Source organism: Apodemus sylvaticus, chromosome 11 (genome assembly GCF_947179515.1).
Source record: "Apodemus sylvaticus chromosome 11, mApoSyl1.1, whole genome shotgun sequence".
NCBI classification, from domain to species: domain Eukaryota; kingdom Metazoa; phylum Chordata; class Mammalia; order Rodentia; family Muridae; genus Apodemus; species Apodemus sylvaticus.
Window position 1 is genome coordinate 24,003,078 of NC_067482.1, and position 22,451 is coordinate 24,025,528.

The 22,451-nt window shown below is 39.7% G+C and overlaps 1 protein-coding gene across 2 annotated transcripts; it reads left to right on the forward strand.

Annotated features, from left to right (window-relative positions):
* The first annotated feature begins 2,215 nt into the window (after window positions 1-2,215).
* Window positions 2,216-17,709, forward strand: Gnrhr (gonadotropin releasing hormone receptor). Of its 2 annotated transcripts, none has more exons than XM_052199449.1 (3): window positions 2,216-2,785; window positions 15,264-15,480; window positions 17,465-17,709. In XM_052199449.1, exons 1-3 carry the CDS (start codon window positions 2,261-2,263, stop codon window positions 17,707-17,709), a joined length of 987 nt encoding a protein of 328 aa, XP_052055409.1. In that variant the 5' UTR covers window positions 2,216-2,260. The 2 variants fall into 2 exon arrangements, with proteins under 2 accessions (XP_052055409.1, XP_052055408.1); XM_052199448.1 differs by having other exon boundaries at window positions 2,261-2,784; window positions 15,388-15,480; window positions 17,465-17,492.
* Window positions 17,710-22,451: the final 4,742 nt, after the last annotated feature.

A 22,451-nucleotide genomic window follows, 5' to 3' on the forward strand; every position in this document is an offset into this window, starting at 1 on the left:
ATGTTTAATTAACAAAATTGTTGAAATAAACACTGTAATTATGATCCTGTCTGTTTAAATGTATACATTCTTGATTGTAATTTTAAAAGAGAAAAGGTAGAGGCAGGAGAGACAACTCAGAAAAATAGAAAACTCTCTCTTCTTCCAGAGGGACTAGGTTTATTTCCAAGCATCCTCATGATAACCTCCTGTAACTCCAGTCCCAGGGGATCCTACTCCTTCTTCTGATCTCCTTGGGTACTTTCACTCATGTATGCACGTGATCACACACACACACACACACACACACACATATAATTAAAAATAAATTTTTGCCGGGAAGTAGTGACGCACGTCTGTAATCCCAGCACTCTGGGAGGCAGAGGCAAGTGGATTTCTGAGTTTAAGGCCAGCCTGGTCTACAGAGTTCCAGGACACCAGGGCTACACAGAGAAACCCTGTCTCGAAAAAACCAAATCCAAAACAAAACATAAGTAAATAAATAAATAAATAAATAAATAAATAAAATTTTTTGTAAAAGACTAACAATTTAAGAGTTAGCGAATGTGTCACCTTTGACACATAAATGCCATCATTATGATTCTGCTTTATTGCTTCATATATTGATGATTTGTGTTTTTTCTTGAATCTGATCAGCAGAAATAGTATGTAAGTTCTCATTTACTATTTCTACAATTAACATCTGACACATCTGTACTAAATTAAAGATTATGTCAAATTGCACCTTCTGAAAATGCAACTAAATATGACATTTTAAGTGTATATAATTGTCTTTTCTAAAATGTGCACACCTTTTAGAATTTATATAAATGCTTCCTCTTAATGGGCAACATTCGTTCTTCATAATTTTGACTGATTGAACCCTCTGGAAAGTCACAGGTAGAGTTCAAATGTGTGTCATGCTTGCTAGCCAATAGATTTAAAGGTCATTATGCTTAGTCAATAACTGAACTGTAACCTTGCTGATGTAATCTGTGCCCCTTTTATACTGTAAGTTTAAAATGTGGCCTTTCCACTGTACCTAACAGCACATTTTAAACTTACCTTGATTTCTTCATACAGTAAAATTATAAAACTTCACAAAATTGCTTTATTACCATCAAAGGCTAAGAAAGTCTGTACAGTAGAGACTCAGTAACTACTAAATTAATTAATAGCATACAGTATAAAAAAGAATATTCAACAAAATTACATTACACCATCCAAGCCAAAATGGTTGCCTTTATCCTAATAGTGTCCCCGCTTTGGGCATGTGTGATGGAAGCAAAGTAGTTGATAATCTGATAACCACAAACTGTGATTTACTAAATTCCAATGGAAGTCATACCAATATTTGTATGGCTATATACTATCATCATGTAACACAGAAAAGGATTCTAAGTAGCCTCAATGTGATTATATAACACATATAGGGTTATAAATTAGCATATTATATAATTAATTCAGTTCCAGGAATTATGCAATTTTGTCATGTAATTTTGCTCCAGTATCTTGTTTCCCTGTCAATTTGGTATAATAATAACAAGTAAAATATTCACCCAATTAGAAAATCAAGGCAATAACAAAAATAATTCTACTATAATTTCAGCATGGATATTCTGTTAGTTAAAACTGGTTGATAAACTTGAATCTAGATTCATTGGTATTAGAACAGGCCACTTAGAACAGTTAAAGTACTAGCTTTATGCATTTTCTAGGACATATGCATAAGTTAACATATATGTCTGTTGTGTGACTACTCAGCAGTATACATTTGAAAAGCAATTGTTTTGAGAAGTATGGTCTTCAAACCACAGATTTTTAATTGGATCGGGATTTTTTTTTAATTACATTTTTCAATTTCATTTTGTATCTGTCTAGTCACAACAGTTTTCAGAAATCGTATTCATTAAAGTTAATTGGATAATATTATGAGTCACTTTTAACATCAGAATTAGACTTCAAGTGTCCTTCCTCACCTACAATAAAACGCCATGAAAAAAAACCGGGCCATCTGCTGAGGGGGTACAGTTACATTTGGCCTTCAGAAGGGCTTGGCATGTTCTGTTAGCACTCTTTTAGATTATAAACCGCAAAACAAGTTTACCTTGATCTTTCACATTAAGTCCAAAGTATCTTGGGAAAAATAAATCGGGCATAAATGTAAACCTGTGACGTTTCCATCTAAAGAAGGCAGAAATCACCGGCACTTCGTGTTCAGTTACAATAAAACATCAGAAGTAACAGAGACTCAACTCTTGAAGCCTGTCCTTGGAGAAATATGGCTAACAACGCATCTCTTGAGCAGGACCAAAATCCTCACTGCTCGGCTGTCAACAGCAGCATCCCGCTGACCCAGGGCAAGCTCCCTACTCTAACCGTATCTGGGAAGATCCGAGTGACAGTGACTTTCTTCCTTTTCCTGCTCTCTACGGCCTTCAATGCTTCTTTCCTGTTGAGGTTGCAGAAGTGGGCTCAGAAGAAGAAGAAAGGGAAAAAGCTCTCAAGGATGAAGGTGCTTCTAAAGCATCTGACCTTAGCCAACCTGCTGGAGACACTGATTGTCATGCCGCTGGACGGGATGTGGAATATCACTGTCCAGTGGTACGCTGGGGAGTTCCTTTGCAAAGTTCTTAGCTTTCTGAAGCTCTTTTCTATGTATGCCCCGGCCTTCATGATGGTGGTGATCAGCCTGGACCGCTCCCTGGCCATCACTCAGCCCCTTGCTGTACAAAGCAACAGCAAGCTTGAGCAGTCTATGATCAGCCTAGCATGGATTCTCAGCATTGTCTTCGCGGGACCACAGGTAAGCCATTACTCCAGAGCTTGTGTGAACACGAGGATTTCCTATCGAATCTAGAGTCCGGGCAGCACCTCCTCGATGTCCTTTAAGAACGTTGTCTCTAAAAGTCAGGGAGTAGGCTTTAACACTAGATACTTTGCTTTTTACACTTGATCTTAGCCAAAAGGCCGAGAAGCGATGATACTTTGCTTTTTTATGGAGGGCAAACTTCTTAATCTCTCCGAGTTTCATTTATAAGATGGGGTAGATGTCTGCTTTACCTGCTTTCATGTTGATAAGGTCAATTGCTTAGATATTAAAGTGTTGTCTGTATTAAAATGTCTGCTCACAACTAACTACATCCTGTTCCTCTCCTTCTTTCGTATTCTTCCCCTTAGGAACACTTGAAATAGTGTTTCGCTGTGTTCCCAAGACTGTTGTCAAACTAAAAGCCTACAGCTTCAGCCCCTCCTAAGAGAGATTACAGACGTGCTCCCTTTGTGATCTGCTTCTTCTGTTTTTCCATTTGCTCTGGCTGAAGTGGATTTAGTGGTTAATGGAGAGAATGCTTACGAGCTATGACACTTACATAGATGTAAAATATTTAAACTTTCCTTACTTGAGATTTATGAGGTACCAACCAAGATCTCTGTCACTGCAACCAAGAAGGAATTACCCTGATTATTATGTTTGCTCTTGGATAATGGCCCTGCAGAGTCTGACTTTTGAAAAGTTAGATCACTGAAGGAAACATGACCATTCTTGCACTAATAAAGAGCCTGTCACTGACAGATGGCTAAGTTGTCTTTACGTTTTATAATGCTCTGGGTGGAAAACCAGGGTATAAGATGTCAGAACAAGTAAGAGTTCTCTGAAATCCAGCAAAGGCTTGCCTGAAAAAAATAATGGAAATCTATCTAAACCGTCCAGGTGTCTAACAAGCAAAATTACTATACAGAACCCACTAAGTATGGTAAGGAGACAAGCCAATGTTTCCTCACTGGATTGAGAGAATGGGTATCTAGTGAATATGTGTCAAATGGCAGAAGAAACAGGCACAGCTGAAATGCTTTTACTTCCCTGGTGACGAGCATCATGACTCCTAATGCACAACACATACTAAGAGTGCTTTCACTTGTCCCTTGAAATGAGGTTATTTAGCTAAGGTTTGCATTCCTGTATTTTCTGTTGTTTTTCCCTCCCTTAAAGTATGATCAATGCTTATTGGCTAGTTTTCTCAAAGAAAATAAAATACAAACTGGCGTGGGGGTGAGGTGACATTCTTTCTGTAGAAAAATATACATGTAAAACTAATACAACTAAATATGAAAACCTCAAAAATATACAAGTATAAAAGGACAAAGAAGTAGCACGTTTAATATGAAATGATTATGAACGTTTAGAAGGATGGAAACCAAATGAAGGGTTCTTACATATTTTTCCAGGAAGACTAAAGGCTATGATCGGTTTTCACAGCAAGCTTGTTTGGTTGTAAAGAGAGGTTGAAAGCTATGATCAGTGAGAAACTGGATTGGTAGTTTCTCTTTTTTTTTTTTTTTTTTGAGCTAAGAATGTACTATATATTTGTCATAAAATAGTGATTGTGTTTGTCATGTAGAAGTGTATATGCTTGTACTAAACTAAAGAAATATTTATAGTGTCTAATAAGATACTTAGTAGAATACAAATTTTAAAAATTATTAGTATGTACAATTTTTATTATTTTATGCTATTGACGTGAAAAGAATGCTAGGTGTGGGGATATATACTTCTTACTGCACCCTTGGAATGCAGAGATAGGACAACCAAAAGTTTAAGGCCAGCTGAAATAATAATTCAGGCCTGAGTATAGCTCTATGGCATAGGTAAATACAGATAAATCCAATCCTCAGCACTGGTGAATGAAATGTAATTAATTAATTTTAAATGATCTAACACTAAAATATTTGGGTCTATAAATGAATGAAAAAATAACTTCAATTATAGAAGGCAGAAAGCCTGATAGCTTTCATGGGTTCAGTATAATTAATTAATGTAGTATTTAAATTTGGTTTGTCAAATAATAATTGTGTGTATCTATATGACATAATGTGATATTTTAATAACTGATGTGTCATGTTTTATAAAAATTAGATGGGGGAATTAGAACAATTGTAATTTCAAAGTTACTTTTTAAAACAAAATATTTTAACAAACTATATGTAGGTTCAGAGTGGAATGAGACAAAAAATAATAATATTGAGTCATCTACCAATGACAGAGTTAGATGAGGGTGGGATGGTATCAGAGGAGTCACGCACTCTGCTAACAGGTCCTGAAAACCCTCATCCTTTGTCTTACACAGCCCAGGATGGCCTCAGAGATGACCTTGAACTTGTGATCTCCTGCCTCTGTTTCCTGTGTGTAATGCCAACTCCAGTTTTTGTCATGATGGGTATCAGACTCAAATACCTATCTGAGTACCTGCTAGCCAGACTCTTGCGGTGTGTAACTTTGAGAATGTTACTTAAGCCTGGTGTGGTTATGTGACCTTTTAATACCAGCATCTAGGAGGTTGCGGCAGCAGGAGAGAAGACGCAAGCCTACCACAGCTAGATGGCTCAAAGCAGACAAATGTGTAAATGCGTAAGCCGTGTTAAGGATGGTATAATATGTGGAAAACAACTTGCTATAACTCTTTAATTTTGATGATAGTTAAGATTCATTTCTGTCTTTTTTTTTTCTTCTTAACAAGGTTTTTGAAGCTAGCAAAGAAAAAAATGAAGATTATTTTCCCCCTTTAGGAAAGAGTTAAAGACAATGATTACATAGAAAAAAATTCATTCACATTTTTCAAAAATTTAGCTCACACTCACACTAATTAGTCAACTTTCTCAAGGTGACCCCGATCGCAAAGCTACAGTACACACTGAGAGCTCTTTGTGCCAGAATATGGCAACTCAAGACTTAAACTTATCATTTCTGAAAATAAGTTACAAGGGAAGAAGGAAGGAAAAGGAGAGGAGGGAGACAGGGCATGAGATACATCAGCAGGCCAGCACTGGGGAGAGCTCTTGTGACCACACATTTCCTTTTTTTTTTTTTTTTTTTTTTTTTTTTTTTGCCTTCTTTATTTTTTTTATTGATATATTTATTTACATTTCAAATGATTTCCCCTTTTCTGGACCCCCACTCCCCAAAAGTCCCATCAGTCCCCTTCCCTGCCCCTGTTTTCCCATCCAACCCTTCCCACTTCCCTGTTCTGATTTTGTTCTATACTGCTTCACTGAGACCACACATTTCCTAATCTAGGTGTGGCCATACATCATTAAACGTCACATTCCTTAGCGAGAGTCTTCTAAAACCACAAGAGTGCAGAGTCGTAAAGAATTTACAGGAAGAGTTCATGCTCCTGGCTTATCTTGTTCATGCGGAGTATTACCAAAACAGCTTTTAAATTCTGTAGTTGACACAAGCCTGTAGGCAAGAAACATGGGACACTCCTTAGTTTTTGGAGTAAGGAAGTATGGTTTGATGATATGCGGAGACTTGCCTTGACACATGAGCTAATTTACTAAGTACAATGCACTTCTGAACTTGACAAGCAGCTTAAATTCAATAAATACTTACCTCCCTTGAGCAATAGACCAAATATTGTTTAAGGCACAAGAGTCACTTGCTAGACTCAGTAGTGGCAATAATAAGATGATAATCGTTGAAGACAAAAATGTGTGTTAAAATTGTGCTAAATGCCTTTACATGTAATATTTCATGAATGTTCCCAACAGCAATATAGATTATGTATATTGTTCTTATTTTTATATGAAGAAATTAAGCCCATGAGTATTATAGGAGATGCCCAGGGTATGTCTAATGAGTAGAAGTTTTAATATAATACAGTTAATTCTATAGGCGAGGTATAAATTACACTAATTCATTTATTCAGATGGCCTTTCTATATCTAGGAATACAATTATTATTAGACATATAAGCATAAAAATTATACTATATTGGTATGTGCATGGAAATCTTTGCTCATATACTCTTGATTGATAATAAGAGTATTTGATAATACTCTTTATTCTAGTAATATAGAAATAGATCTATAACGAAGAAATATAACTTCTCAGTACAATTAGTGCTGCTTGTGTGTGTGTGTGTATGTGTGTGTGTGTGTGTGTGTGTATGAGAGAGAGAGAGAGAGAGAGAGAGAGAGAGAGAGAGAGAGAGAGGGAGAGAGAGAGAGAGAGATTTCAGGATGACCACTGACTTGGCACTAAATACAAACAGGAGACTCACTTCTTTGAGACTTCCAGAGACTATTTCTCTTTCTCTCTATTGTTGTTAATTGCCTGTAGTTCTTGGTTTAAGAGTGGGAACTATGAGCTCTCACCCTTCCAAGTTAAGGTGTATTGATATCATTTTTCAGGCCTTTTTTATGCATCTCTGTTGTTAAGGTATCATCAGTGCAGTGACCCTATCATTTCTTGGAGGCAAACTCTTATAACAGACTTCCTGGTCCTGCTTTTTCCCCCAAGATGACATCAAAACTTTTTTGACCTTTCAAACTACAACTTGCCAGTTAAGCATCAAGATTAAAATAGCCTGTGTACTCTGGCCTAGCACGCAGAACCAGAGGTCTAGGGTATCAAGTTTGACTGTGAAGACCCTCTGGAAACCTTGCCACGTGTCCGCAGTCCTCTTTGTATGTAGACAAGCCTGAAGTTTGTCCCAGGCAGTGTCCTGTATTCTAGTTTCTCTGCTTGAAGAAACCCAAACATGACATGGTGGCACAACTGTCATCTCAGCACATGAGAGATGGAAACCTAAGAGTTTGAAGGTCGCCATTGATAATACTCTTTATTCTAGACAAGATTGGGCTTGCCCTCCATCCAAAGCCAAACCAAAAATAGAATTCCATCTGGAGCCCAGGGCTCTGCACTGGTTCTTCCCCCATTTAATGTCCACTGTGTGGACAACAAGCACACAGTGAGGACTGGCACCGGACTTGACATCATAAGGGCCAGGGGTCTGTGAATGATACCCACAAGCATCCATGGGCCACTTATAGCCAGAGCTTTTAATTACTACACTCCAGCACAGTAGGCAAAGTCTAGCCCACAGGAAGGAAAACTTAAAGTAACAAACGTATATAAAGGGAAAAGTATCGTTTGTATTTATTGATGTATGACTATGTACTTACGTGTAGCAAGAAAGGTGTGCCTCACATGTTTATAATAATGAAGATCAGGCTCTAGCTGGTGTTAGCTTCATAAGTACTATTCCAGGAGCTGTGCATGGAGCAACTCAATTGTCATGGCATCCGCTGTGAGAAAGAGTCTATCACGATTTCTACTATATAGCTGAAGAAATTGAAGTTAAAAAAAAAAAACTAACAAACTAAATTCACATTTAGGGAAATTTAGGCTGTGAGCTGTAGTTGATTTGGTGAACTGAAAACAGAAGATCATATTCTACGAACAAATGCATATCTTCAATTGCTTCCAAAAAAGAGAAACAGAATGTTCTGGATTATAGCAAAATGAAACAGACACTGATAAGACCAAAAGTCGTGGATAAGGGAGAAAAAAAATAACAGAAACTGAAGACAGAATCCAAGGACAAAGGAACCACTGAGAATGAAGTGGATCTCTATATTAATCACTCGAATGAACACGGTGCAGAAAACAGAATAAATCGAGCCAAGGCTAAAAGAAATGAATTTATGGGTAATATTTAAATCCCCATATACTTCCCTGAACTTCTGATTTAAAACTAGTCTATTATGTAATATAGTTATAACATTAAATCCATATTATCCACTTAATACATTTACAAATGTGGACAAAATATCATATTCAAAGAAGAAGTACATATCTTCAGTTGCTTGAGAAGAGGGGAAACCCGGTTCTTGATTGTGGTAAAATAAACACTGATAGGAACAAGAATAAGAGAGAAAAATATAAACACTTTTTTGCTGTCCTTTAAAACTGCAGCTTAAATGAAGTCAAGGCGAAAAGACTAGGTGATAATAAAAAACTCCATTACAATGTTGGGGAAAAATAGACCTGGAAAAAAAAGTAGCTGACTTGTTTGGGTTTCCCAGTTTGGGGATGATGGTATGATCCTTTGCTGCCCTCTAGTGGACCAATTTAAACTTTATTTTCTACCTGACAAAAGATCTGAAATTGAAAAATCTGAAAAATCAATGTTGTAAGATACAAGTTGTTTTTCTACTCCACAAAGAAAAAGCATTTTTCAGCATCCCTTTTTAAAAGCACGCTCCACTCCTACCATATAACTCCCAGATTCAAGAAATCCAGGACGAACTGCTAAGTAAACTAAAATATCTTATTCGATGGAAAAAATTATAGCATATTAACCATCATTTGATAATATCAAAAGCATTTGTTCAAATTTACTTGCTATAGATTTTTTAAAAATCTTTTTCTTCTCTTCTTTGTATCTGCATAATCTTACACAGTAAAATGAAGTTTCTCCAAAGGACACTTGAAAACGACAAACATAAAAAGAAAATGTTATGTGGCGCACGCCAGTAATCCCAGCACTCTGGGAGGCCGAGGCAGGTGGATTTCTGAGTTCGAGGCCAGCCTGGTCTACAGAGTGAGCTCCAGGACAGCCAGGGCTACACAGAGAAACCCTGTCTCATAAAAAAAAAATGTTATTTATGGATCAGGGGGGAAAAAAGAATGCATGTCTACTAGAATTTACTTACTGATTTTTTGTTTTGTTTTGTTTTTTGAGACTCGGTTTTATTTGTGTGTGGTATGTGGTGGGGGCCACAAGAGGGCACTAGATCCCCGGAAGCAACAGCATGTAAGTTCTCCCCATTGACACTCCAAGCCTGGAGTTTCTTTTTGAACATCACTTACAATGTTTTCATTAATGTATTCAAGCTGGTTTTGTTTTTTTTTTAATTTTAAAAAAAAGGATAGCATTTTAAAATAGGATTTCACACTCAGAGCAAGGTCGCAAGCACTTTATGCTTTATTTCCTGGCTACGTTTAACCACTACATCACCAGGTATTAACATTTTCTAAGCTATTCTGTCCTAGGGCTGTAAAAAAAAGACATTGTGACCAAGGCAACTCTTTAAAAAGAAAGCACTGAGTTGGGTTGGGGCTGCCTTGCAATTTTAGAGGGCTAGTCAGTGATCATGATCGTGGTGGAAAGCGCAGGAAGTGAAGGAGCTGAAGGAGCTGAGAACTTAGCATCCTGGCCGGTAATCAGCAGGCAAAGAGCTGGGGGGGGGGGGGGGGGGCGGGGGGGAGCTGGGCCGGCAGAGCTCGTTTGAAGCCTCAGAGTCCACCCTCAACAACGCACTCCCTCCAGCAAGATCACATCCCTCTACCCTTCCAAATGTCAACCGGGGGCGTAAACTTGCAAATATAAGAGCCAGTGAGGGGCATTCTCATCCAAACCGCTGTCTTTGCTCAGAAATGGTTTGGAGTTGTTTAAAAGTTGGAGATATGGTATTTCTTTACCAGTCTGGGCTTTGCTATGTGTTTAAGAGATCTCATGCACCCCCAAAATAGGGGTACTAAAATGAGGAAACTAGCCTTTATGGGATTCTATCATTTAATCTATATGCCCAATTCAAATTTTATTTGGCATCCTAGTTTGTTTTTCTGCTCTTTAAAAACAATTTTATTTAAAACAACTTTTAAATAATGTATGTTGGCCAGGCTGTGGTGGCACACTCCTATAATCCCAGCACTCTGGAAGGCAGAGGCAGGCGGATTTCTGAGTTCAAGGCCAGCCTGGTCTACAGAGTGAGTTCCAGGACAGCCAGGACTATACAGAGAAACCCTGTCTTGAAAAAACCAAAAATCCAAAAAAAAAAAAAAAAAAAAAAAAAAAAAAAAAACCAACAACAACAAAAAAGTGTGTGTTGATCATGTTTTCCCTCCCCCAATCCTCCCAGACCTTCCCCAGTGTCTGCTCTTTTAGCAAAAGAAAACCCAAAATTAAATGGTGGTTTCTATGCTGTCACCGAAGTCTCTTTCCCTGGAATTGTTCCTGTCTCCTTCCGTGTTTTATAAGAGTGATACTTTTGAAGACAATGGGCCACTTGAAAATTGCTCTTCAGTTTAGGTTTATCTACAGCTTAAGCAAGTGTACTGAAGATGTAATGTTGGTCTCATCTCAATGCATCATCCAAGGAGAAAAATGATGTCACCTTGTCCCCCTATCTATAATGTCAATTGCATGGTTATTTCTCCATTGTAAAGTTGTCTTACTCTTTATGATGAGTTAAGTCTCTAAAAGAAGGTGATACTTCTTGATATTCTCTCAATGTCCTATTCTCAAATTTTCACTGATTATTTTTGCCAATTATTGATAATTTTTTGCTGAAGTCAGTATTATAGAGATTAGCAAACAACTCCATTTATCCCCTTTACTTTACTAATATTCTATATTAAAGAAAAGCTTTTAGTTCTGCCCATGTTTGTTCTTGTGTAACTTACATCCAAGTGGATTCACAGATTCTTGCTTTGTTTGATAATTTGTCACTACTTTTTATTTGTTGGTTTTCAAACAGAGCTTTGCTGGGTAGCTGTGGTTGGCTTGCTAAGCTGTCCTGGAACTTATGAATTCTAAAGTCTGTTTGCCTCTACCTCCCAAATGCTAGAACTGAAGGAGTGTGCCACCAAATCCTGGGGGTTTTTTGGGTTTGTTTGTTTGTTTGTTTGTTTTCGAGTCAGGGTTTCTCTGTATAGCCCTGGCTGTCCTGGAACTCACTCTGTAGGCTAGGCAGACTGGCCTCAAACTCAGAAATCCACCTGTCTCTGCCTCCCAAGTGCTGGGATTAAACCAAATCTGCTTTTATCATTACTTTTGATTAGTTTTATTCTTGTCGCTTGATTATTAAACTGCCTCAGATTTATCCAACTGGATGAGTTTCTTGTCGTTTGATTATTAATCCAACTGGATTTTAGTCTCTCTTTCATACTCAAGTCTTCTCTAACCAGTTCCAGACTCTTGCGCTGCCAACTGAGGAACTCGCTGTACTTTTATCTGCCTCAGGCTTTGGGCCACCTACTCCAAAGAGCACTGGATTCTTTTGGTAAAGAAAGGAATTTGGAAGCCAAGCTTCAACCTGCCCTCTAGGGCAGAACTGAAATAAATATAAATGTATAAATACACGGGCACACTCACAAACAGCCCTTACCTATTTTTACTGCTGTGTAGTCTCACATAATTGTATGATCTCCCATAATTCATTCAGCCAATGCTCTGAAAAAGCTCATGTAGATTATTCTGACACTTTCTGGTTCTGGATAATGCACCAACAGTGAATGGCCTCCTGCACAATTCTTTCCACGTATTGGGTTTATGGATATATGTTTAAAGTAAATCTCTGGGTGTGGGACTGATGACAAAGAAATGCTATCTTGGAATTATCCAGAGGAATAGAACCAATAGAATGTATATAGAACTCTAAGAGAGGATTTATTAGACTGGCTTATGTGGGACTCTCTTGGACCACCATAGCCAGGAGGGCAATGATCCACCAGAGAACAGTTGTGTAGTTCTGTTTTCCACAACTCTGTAGCTAGGCTCAGTTCAAACTTTAGAAGTCTGACCCCCCCCCCCCCCAACTGGTTTATTTAGGAATATTTAAGCACGGCAGAACTTGGTGGAGATTTGTCTGGTGGTAATTGACTCAATCCCATGTTCACAAAGATCACATCAAAAGTCTTTGTAAAGTATATGTGAGATGATTCATAAAGATGGGGTCTACAGATTGCCAAGTGATATCTTCCATAAGGATGCATTCTATAAATTGGCAGGCTGGTGATAAGGGTCTGGGGGAGGGTTTACTGTGGTCCCAACTCACATAGAGTGCAAAGGCACCAGGCAATTCACCACATCCACGCCCAGCCTTCTGGGTGGGAAGTAGGCTATATGTTCTTCCACTCTTAGGGACAGCCCTGTGTGTTTACCATCCCTGGTTCCCCTCGTGTTTATCTGTGAGCACAAGGACCTCCGCACCTCCCTCAGGCTTACCCAATCAGAGTCAGGACAATCTCATGACCTTGATCTGCAGACAGAAGCCTGGGAAAGCCAGAAACTGGGAGATTCAAAGCGACGGTGATCAATTATATGGCACCAGTTTGAGGCTGGAGGGGTGTGGGGGAAGCTAGGTGGATAGTTGCCACCGCCACCGTAGAAGCAAATCCAACAGTCAGGAGACTGCTGTCTGAGGCGAGACAGCAGCAAGAACATCCAAGGACTCTGGAAATGTGGAGGAATGCAGGCCCAAGCTTCCTTCTTTGCACACTTGGCTCCTGTGGGCCTTAAGCCATAAAGCGGTGCTGTTCACAGTCGGAGGGGATCTTCCTCCTGCGATTGGCTGAGCCACATGTCAATCATCTCCAGGATGCACCTTCACAGACACATACAGGAATATGTTTTACCAGCTTCCTAGGCACTTCCCAACCCAGTCAAGCTGACAACCAAAATTGTCCATTGCATTGAAAACTGTTAGTTTTCTTTATCGTCGGGTGGTATTTAACATATTCCATTATGGTAGTACGGATTTGCATTCCCGCTAGCCACACATAGAGATGCTGGTTTCCACAGCATCTTGCCCAAAATACACTACTGCACATTTACGTCCGTTGCCAGGCCCATTAGTGAAAATCTGCTTTCTTATGTAACTTATTGACATGATTGGGGGGGGAGGGGCGTGGGGAGGAAGGAGTTTTCTCTCCATGGAAGAAAGAATGCAGTTAAAAGACTTGGAATGTATAAGCAAACATTCATTTGGAAAAGAAAGGCAAATTCTTAAACACTGCAAAGAATTTTCAGTGAGCTCTCTCAAAGGAGTTAGTCTGTGCCGCTGCAAAGGAGCTTTGGGAATTTGGGGTGGCAGCGTATTTGTGGGTAAAGTTACTTCTTTTCCCTCCCAAGTAACCACGCAACAGATCTCTCTTTTGCGGTATTTCTCCCCATGGCTCTCTAGAAAATGGTGTAGGGGGAGACGAAGTGAAAGGTCATGGAATTGGGCTGAGCTCTTTCGAGGGTGTGAGCTCTTCTTTACTGGGCACGTGTGGGAATCTTCCCAGGCGCCTTGTTTCTGACACAGTGGGAGAGACCTATCCCTCGTCGCCTCAAGGGCCTTTAAACACAAAGGGGCTTTCTACTCCCGGGAGATACTCGTACCAAGATACAATTTTAGTTTTCTTGGTTCCCACAGAGCTAACTTCTTTCTGAGACGGTCCAAGCGGGGGTTCATTACTGATCTCACAGCTGTCCGCCTGCTAAAACTTTGTTTTTAAAATTGTAACTTTAGTTGCCTATGTAGCAAAGGATGGCCTTGTTGGACATCAAAGGGAGGAGAGGCCCTTGGTCCTGTGAAGGCTGAATGCCCTCGTGTAGGGGAATGCCAGGACAGGGAAGCAGGTGGATTGGTGAGCAGGGGAAGGGGGAATGGGATAGAGGGTTTTAGAAGGGGAAACCAAGAAAGGGGATAACATTTAAAATGTAAATAAAGAAAATATCTAATAAAAAATTGATGCTTTATATTGAGATCTAATGCCCAGGTTTTATAACCTTTCAAGCCATAAAAAACAAGGGGGGGGGGGGTCTCTCACAACGACACCGTTCTTTCTGCTCACTATTACAGAATAGAAAGAAGCCCGGAGAACAGTCTCCAGTTTTATCCATTCTAAAATGTATAACATGTGGGCCAGGTGTGATGGCATATGCTTTTGATCCTAGCACTCAGGAGGCAGAGAGAGGTGGATCTCTGTGAATTTAAGGCTAGCCTGGTCTACAAAGCAAGACCAGGACAGCCAGGGCTCTGTTACACGGAGAAACCCTGTCTTGAAAACCAAAAAAACCAAATAAAATAAAATAAAATAACATTAAAAAATTTAAAAGTATACAATTTTACTAGGCCTTTCAATGTCTAAAACAAATTTAATATGTATTTTAGGGATATATTCTAAAAGGCACAGTTTTAAACAGGATGGATGTGAAATGAACGAAATCACTTTCAAAAAGTCTTCTCAGCATAACTGCAGGGGAGTCGAAACCACAAGCGAGGTTTAAGTCCTCAAGTGATCATCCTTCTTCAAGCCTGAAATAATTCTACCGATTACAAAATCCTACGGGGTCGTCCAAATGAAGACAAAGACAGTTGAAGGAAATCTCCCTTAAAGATTTCAATACAATGGTCAGAATGAAGTGCCAAGGAATTCAGAAACCACTTTAGGTTTAAAAGTGAGAAGACACTGGGCAGTGGTGGTGCATGCCTTTAATACCAGCCCTCAGGAGGCAGAGGCTGGAGGATTTCTGAGTTGGAGGCCAGCCTCCTCTAGAGAGTGAATTCCCGGACAGCCAGGACAGAGAAACCCTGTCTCAAAAAAACCAAAATATTATTATTATTATTATTATTATTATTATTAATAATAAAGTCAGAAGAAAGAGAAAGAAATACTTTCAGGCATAGACATATAACTTTTTTTTCTTGTTTGTTTGCTCGTTTCCGCAGTTATATATCTTCAGGATGATCTACCTAGCAGACAGCTCTGGGCCCGCAGTTTTCTCGCAATGCGTGACCCACTGCAGCTTTCCGCAGTGGTGGCATCAAGCCTTCTACAACTTTTTCACCTTCGGCTGCCTCTTCATCATCCCCCTCCTCATCATGCTAATCTGCAATGCCAAAATCATCTTCGCCCTCACTCGAGTCCTTCATCAAGACCCACGCAGTACGTAGTCCTTAGATCTAAGAATCACTGTAGACACCGGTAGACAGTAGCACTTCCGCAGAGTGATCCATCGTGCTTTAGCGACGGCGGCAAACAGTTCACAAAGGTTAGGAGGTCATTTAATAATTCACAATCGCCCCTTGAAATAATACTTTTACTATATACTCAATTTATAGATGAGATCTTTTACTGACACCTCATGTTCTTATTTTTCACGGTGGAATAAAGGTCATATAAGGGCTCAGAAGTCCTGGCACGTCCTTAAAGATTTATTCTCAGTTAAGAGTTGGTGGGGGTGGGAAAGACGTTTTTGACAGTGGTGTAGCCACTGTAGCAACTGTACTGGCTGGTTTTGTGTGTCAACTTGACACAAGCTGGAGTCATCACAGAGAAAGGAGATTCAGGTGAAGAAATGCCTCCATGAGATCCAGCTGTAGGGCATTTTCTCAATTAGTGATCAATGGAGGAGGGGCCAGCCCACTGTGGGTGGGGCCACCCCTGGGCTGGCGGCATCCCTGGGCTGGTGGTCCTGGGTTCTATAAGAAAGCAAGCCTAGCAAACCAGGGGAAGCAAGCCAGCGAGCAGCAGCCCTCCGCGCCGATGCAGCAGCTCAGCCTCCAGGTTCCTGCCGCACTTGAGTTCCTATCCTGGCTCTCCTTTGGTAAAGAGCAGTGATGTGGCAATATAAGCTGAATAAGTCCTTTCTTCCTTGACTTGATCTTTGGTCATGGTGTTGATTTTTTCAACAATGGAAACCCTGGCTGAGAGAGCAGCCTTCATGAAATTCATTAGGTCCTTTAGCACAGCCGTGTCCACTGGAGTCCTGAAGCCAGCACAGATGCCTGTCAGAGTTCCAGCACAGCTGAGCCGAATGCCGGATTTGCTGTCTTTCTCTAACTTTTGGGTTTTGGTCTCTGTACTCTTGGGGACTTTCTGCATTGTGGTTCATTTTATGTCTTTTTCTAAAAGAAGTTATAGTCTGAGTCTTTTTGAGAAAACTCCTAAAATTAACTTTATCTGGCCACTCTTTGGAAGTCTTTCTTATGCCCTGGAGATCATTAAGCACAGATAAGCACTTACCTTGACGCCATTACTATGGGAACCTTCTTGAGGTATTTGCCCCTAAGCAAACTGAAACTGTATAATTGGTGCAGGGTTAACAGAGACAACAGGCAAACTCTGACTAGAAAAGATTACAGATTCAAGGCCTTTTTTATGATAGGCTTAGAGCTCTCTTAAATGTAGTTTAAAGATAGGGGGTCATACTGGGTACACCCCTGGAAGAATAAAACTCAGTAAATAAGATGATTGACAAGAATGAACTTTTCCTACTGTATAACATAAACGATGAAATGTACAGTAGAGGAGTTAGGTATTGTTATTTGCTATTCGTAAAAAGACCAATTCAGACATTTTCTCTTTGTCTGGAGGACTTTAAAGCTACAAACGTTTGCAGCCTAAAATCAGGCAGTCATACAATAAGTGTGTTTGTTGGCTTTGGTGGAGACATTCTTCAGATTCTTTACGTCAGAGTTATAAGACTAATAATAAGAATAAAATCTGTTCTGTTTGCATTTTCTAATTGTGGCTGAACTTGTAAGCATGGACATGTAAGCATATACCACTTGGATAATCGTTAGTTTGTCTTTGTTCTGTAACGGTTGTATAAATAAATAAAGAAGCACCTGGTTGCTAGTCTGTCAGAACTGCAAGATTCACCAGACCATGGAGCCTGACTCACTCCTACCCCTTGGCTCACTCCTTATCACCTCTGCAGGTCCCTGCCAGCCAGGATCTCCATGAGGCCCCCTAGGAAGACCCACCCTTCCAACCCCCCCACCTACCCCACCCTAACCCCCTACCCCACCCCCATTTCTTGTAGTCAAGTAATCATTTATTAATGAATCTTTCCCTTTTTTTTTTTTAATCATGTCAGTTTGTGAGAAAACTGACTAATCCCTTACTCTTTGTCTCTATTTAACAGAGCTACAGCTGAATCAATCCAAGAATAATATCCCGAGAGCTCGGCTGAGAACTCTAAGGATGACAGTTGCATTTGCCACCTCCTTTGTTGTCTGCTGGACTCCCTACTATGTCCTAGGAATTTGGTACTGGTTTGATCCGGAAATGTTAAACAGGGTGTCAGAACCAGTGAATCACTTCTTCTTTCTCTTTGCTTTTCTAAACCCGTGCTTCGACCCACTTATATATGGGTATTTCTCTTTGTAATTGGGAGACTACATGAGAACTCATATAGAAACTCATATACGAGGTAACTTTTTTCACCAGTTGGGAATAAGCTCAAAGCTTGCAGCAGATATATTCAATCGAGGCAGAGGTTTATCAACCTTGTTCTTGTACAGAGTTTGTCGTTAGAGCCTCCAAAGAGCTTCAAAAAAAAAAAAATACTGAAATTTGTCTTTAATCATACGTTTCTAAACTAACCTCAGCCTCGTCTGATGTTTTATTGCATATGATTTGGGATTTACTTCCTCCTTAGATAATAATAGATAAATACTTAAAATGGCTACATCCTAAGGTAAAAAGTACCAAAAGGTAAGGCTGGAAAAGCACAATGTATTCAATAACATCAGCATGAGTTGGGGAGGATTTTTTTTTTTCTCAAACGGGGCTCAGCATCAATAACAGACTGGTTCTACCCCAACACCCAGAGCCCACAGAGAGCAGATTCACTGTGCATAGGTCATCAGCAAAAAGCTATCCCAAGACCTAAAGACCAGAGACGGTAGAATCACTGTCCATAGGCTAGCAGGAAAAACAGGCTGATGCTATCCCAACACCTAGGGCACAGAGACACTAGAATCACTCACTGCCCATAGGTCAGGAGCAACAGTAGGATGATGCTATCACAACCTAGAGCACAGAGAACAGAGTCACTGTCCATAGGTCAATTTTTAACCACAATGACTAAAACACTTAATTTTCTCTTTTACTTTAAACGCGGTTTTTCAATTCTTACTCAGCAACAAATCCCACCAGCCTGGCAAGATTATTTACAAGATACAAATTAATCCTATTTACATGCTACACATTGGGACTACACAGAGGAGATATTTAGAAGGGATAGATATTTTCCCCAACAGGTTATTAGACTATTCCATACTGTACAGTATATGGAGTTTATGCTAGCTGACAGTCATGAATAGTGTTTTAATATAATTACAAAAATGCATATAGTAATTCTCTTATAAGCATAATATACAATCCACTTTAACAATACGGTGGGCCGGGCGGTAGTGGCCCACTCCTGTAATCCCAGCACTCTGGGAGGCAGAGGCAGGCAGATTTCTCAGTTCAAGGCCAGCCTGGTCTACAGAGTGAGTTCCAGGACAGCCAGGGCTACACAGAGAAACCCTGTCTCAAAAAAACCAAATAAAAAAAAAACCAAAAAGCAAACAAACAAACAAAAAACCCAAAAGCAAAAAACAAACAAATAAACAAAAACAAAAAACAATATGGTGGGACTTTTGTCTATCTCCTTAACCTACCAAATCATTTTCCACAAATAAATGAGAGAAGTCGATAGAAACATCAAGCAAATAGACAAACAAAAGAGGAAGTTTGATGTCTTAAAGGAACTCAAGGCAGGAAACCATACAATTTCCCCTATACAGACCAAATACAACGGCGGGGGATATTAAAGAAGAGAGAGGTAAAACTCCTCACAGGAAAAAAGCAACTACTACTGAAAAAGAATGCAGTCCCAAAAAACATGTCTTCAGAGTATCACATACTGAACTCAACTCAGCACGGGTCCATTGTTTTGTCATGGTAGGAGGTAAAAATAAGAATACCACTCACTCGGGAATGTGTAGAAACTCGCATTAAATAATTATCTAATAGACATCAATGTGAACTACGAAATGCCATGCAGAACGTGAGAGTAATCTGTAAATACGTCAGGCTGTGCTCGACTATAGAAAGCAAACTGCTGACTGACAGCAAGTCCCTTCTCCCCTTCCCTTTCTTATTTTCTACTTTGGGTTTTGCAGCGTTGTTGGATTTTTTTTTTTTTCAGATTTCAACTTATTTTCCATTATTCTCTCCTTTAGAGAGTTCTGTTAGCACTTTGTCTAAACTCTGCCCCACAGTTACCTGGCAACAGCCAGTTATGCCCAACTCACTATAAAAGGGGCTGCTTGCCCCCTTCTCTCTTTCTCTCTCTCTCTCTCTCTCCCTCTGTCTCTCTCTCGCCTTCTTGCTCTTGCTCTGTCCTCTAGCGTTTCCCCCTCTCTCTCCATTCCCTTCTTTCCTCTCTCATCTGCTCATGGCCAGCCTCTACTCCTTTCTCTCTTCCTCTCCCTCCCCCTCCCGCCCTCCTTCTGTCTCCTAACCTCTCAACTCCCCTCCCCATGCCCTGAATAAACTCTAGTCTATACTATACCGCAGTGCAGCTGGTCCCTCAGGGGGAAGGGATACTCCAGCATGAGCCTTCAGAGGCACTTCTACCCACACACCTGAGTACATTCCTTCTCTCCTTATCTTTTTATAAAACACAACAAGTTCTATCCTTCAATTGAGTGGAACTCAATTCCCCTGTGCTGAAAGGAATGCTCCAAATTTACACGTGCATTTACACCAAGATTGTATAGGACACAGGGCTTAGCTAAGTCAGAACAATACCAATCTAGCTTCATAACATGTGTACTCCTAAAATGATAATAAATCTTACTTCTGGATTTAAAGCAAAAATAATATATATGGACAAGGTAATCCCAAGGGCTTTATCACATCTCCGTCTAAACTATATGTCTTTCATATGGTTTCTTATGTGTTCAAGAAACTGTTCTATTCAGGTATTGCCTTGGGTATTTTAAAGATATATTTGCTATAGGGTTATCTCAATACAAAGGTCCTTAAGTAGCCCACAAATAGAATTATATGTCAATAAATTTTTGCTTGTTTTAGTCCTATTTGTATTATTTTAGACATTTACTATTGTTATTCAGAGAAAGAATTTGCCAACTAAACCAGACTGCCAAAAAAAGTTTAATAATACCATCTTGATTATATAGAAATTATTAAATAAAATGTATCTAACTATAGTTGTTGGCTCATATATATGTTCATGTACATAATTTAAATGCTAAGATTGAAACAGTTCAGTATGCCTAGTTATTCTTTTAAACATCCTAGCTTGTTTAAGATTCAGTATGTTTGGAAAATGTTGTAGAAGATATTTAATCCCAACCCAGGGTTTCTATCCCACCTTAAACCATTTAGTTCCTGGATAAACACACACACACACACACAACCTTTATATTTACAATAAGTCTTAAACAGCACAAGAGCAGGGCAGATACATACCCTCTATGCTATTAGAATCTTCTTTCCTATGGATAACCCCGAGTTATTACTTAGTATGTTTCCTCTGGGCTGCTCTTGACTCTAATTGGCCAGCCCTCAGGGCCACATTTCAAATGTGGGATAGCCATACTGCTGTTGCTAACTTTAGTTTATAGGTCAGCATTTCCCTGACCTTAAGGTCACCATCTTTTCATATTATTTTTTTTTAATTATTTTATGTCTGTGAGTACACTGTCCCTGTCTTCAGACACACCTGAAGAGGGCATCAGATCCCATTATAGATGTTGTGAAAGCCACCATGTGGTTGCGGGGAATTGAACACAGGACCCCAGGAAGAGCAAGCAGTCAGTGCTCTTTTGTTATTTTGTTATACATTTGTTATTATGCAAAAACAACAGCAACAAAAAACATAGGTTCCCCACTCAAAGAGAATAAGAGGTACTTTGTTCTGGATCCAAATCCGAATGACCATGCTCTAAGAATAAGTATTAAGAGGATGAGCCAATGCGGTAACAGTTTTCAAGAAGATTTTATAGTTACAGAACAAAAATGAAAGCCCTTTAAAAGTGCCTTGCTGGGAACACCAAGCAACTGAGCTGCAGAAAAGCAGGAAAATCTCTGCCGTATGACTCAGATGTTATCTGATGACATTCTTACCCTTTGACTTAGTTGAAGCTAGGAGTCTGCCGGTGCATTCCAGAGCACAGCATCTGACCAAACAAGAAAGTTAGGTCTGACACAGAAGCAAGCAGTGATCAGCTAGGAAGAGGGCTAGAGCTAGCCCAAGAGAATTTGGCTCTAAACCTGAGGCACTTCAGCTGTCCACATTTCCACAAATTCTAACCCATCAATCAACCTTCCAGAATTTTTAAGATAGGTGTGCCTTATTTTCAGGGAACTTTAGTTGAAACTAGAGTAAGAATATGTAGAGTTCATTGTGAATTCAAGAGAAGAGGAGGGAGCAAGGAGAGAAGTATCAATGTCTATTCCTGTCCTTTGCCTGTATCTAGTTTGTAGCTGTCTTCAATCACCAGTTGCTTGTTTAGATAGCTCTTAAAACTAGTGTGTGTGGGGGGGGGGGGCAAGCGTGAGCACACTCATGCATGTGTGTGCAAGCTCACACACAAATGAATGACACGGTGTCTGTATCAAGCAGACACCTCATCTCCTTTGTGTCGCTGTGCACAAGGATCTACTTGTGCTCCTTTGTGAGTCAAGCTATGAAGCAGGAGAAGCAGGTTTGACGTCACAAAGGAGATCACATGCTTGATACAGACATCAAAGGAGAGCCTGTAAGACTTGGTTCTTCCCTTCCACCGTGTGCCACCCAGCCATGGAACAGCTCAGGTTCTGCAGTTTGTCAGCAAGCACCCTGACCTTCTGAGCATCTTTCTGGCCCACTGTCTTTACGCCTGGGTGTGATCATTCATACACAACTTTCTTTACCTTTTGGATTTTCTGGAGTTTGAAACATACACTTATAATTAAAATATTTTGGAGATGGGACCCCAGTCTGAACATGGTATTCATTTGCTTTGTATAACCTTATATATTGTCATACTCATAACCTGATGGTAATTTTGTATAAAATTTTTAGTGCACCTCCATTTTGACTGTAACCTATCACATGAAGTCGTATATAG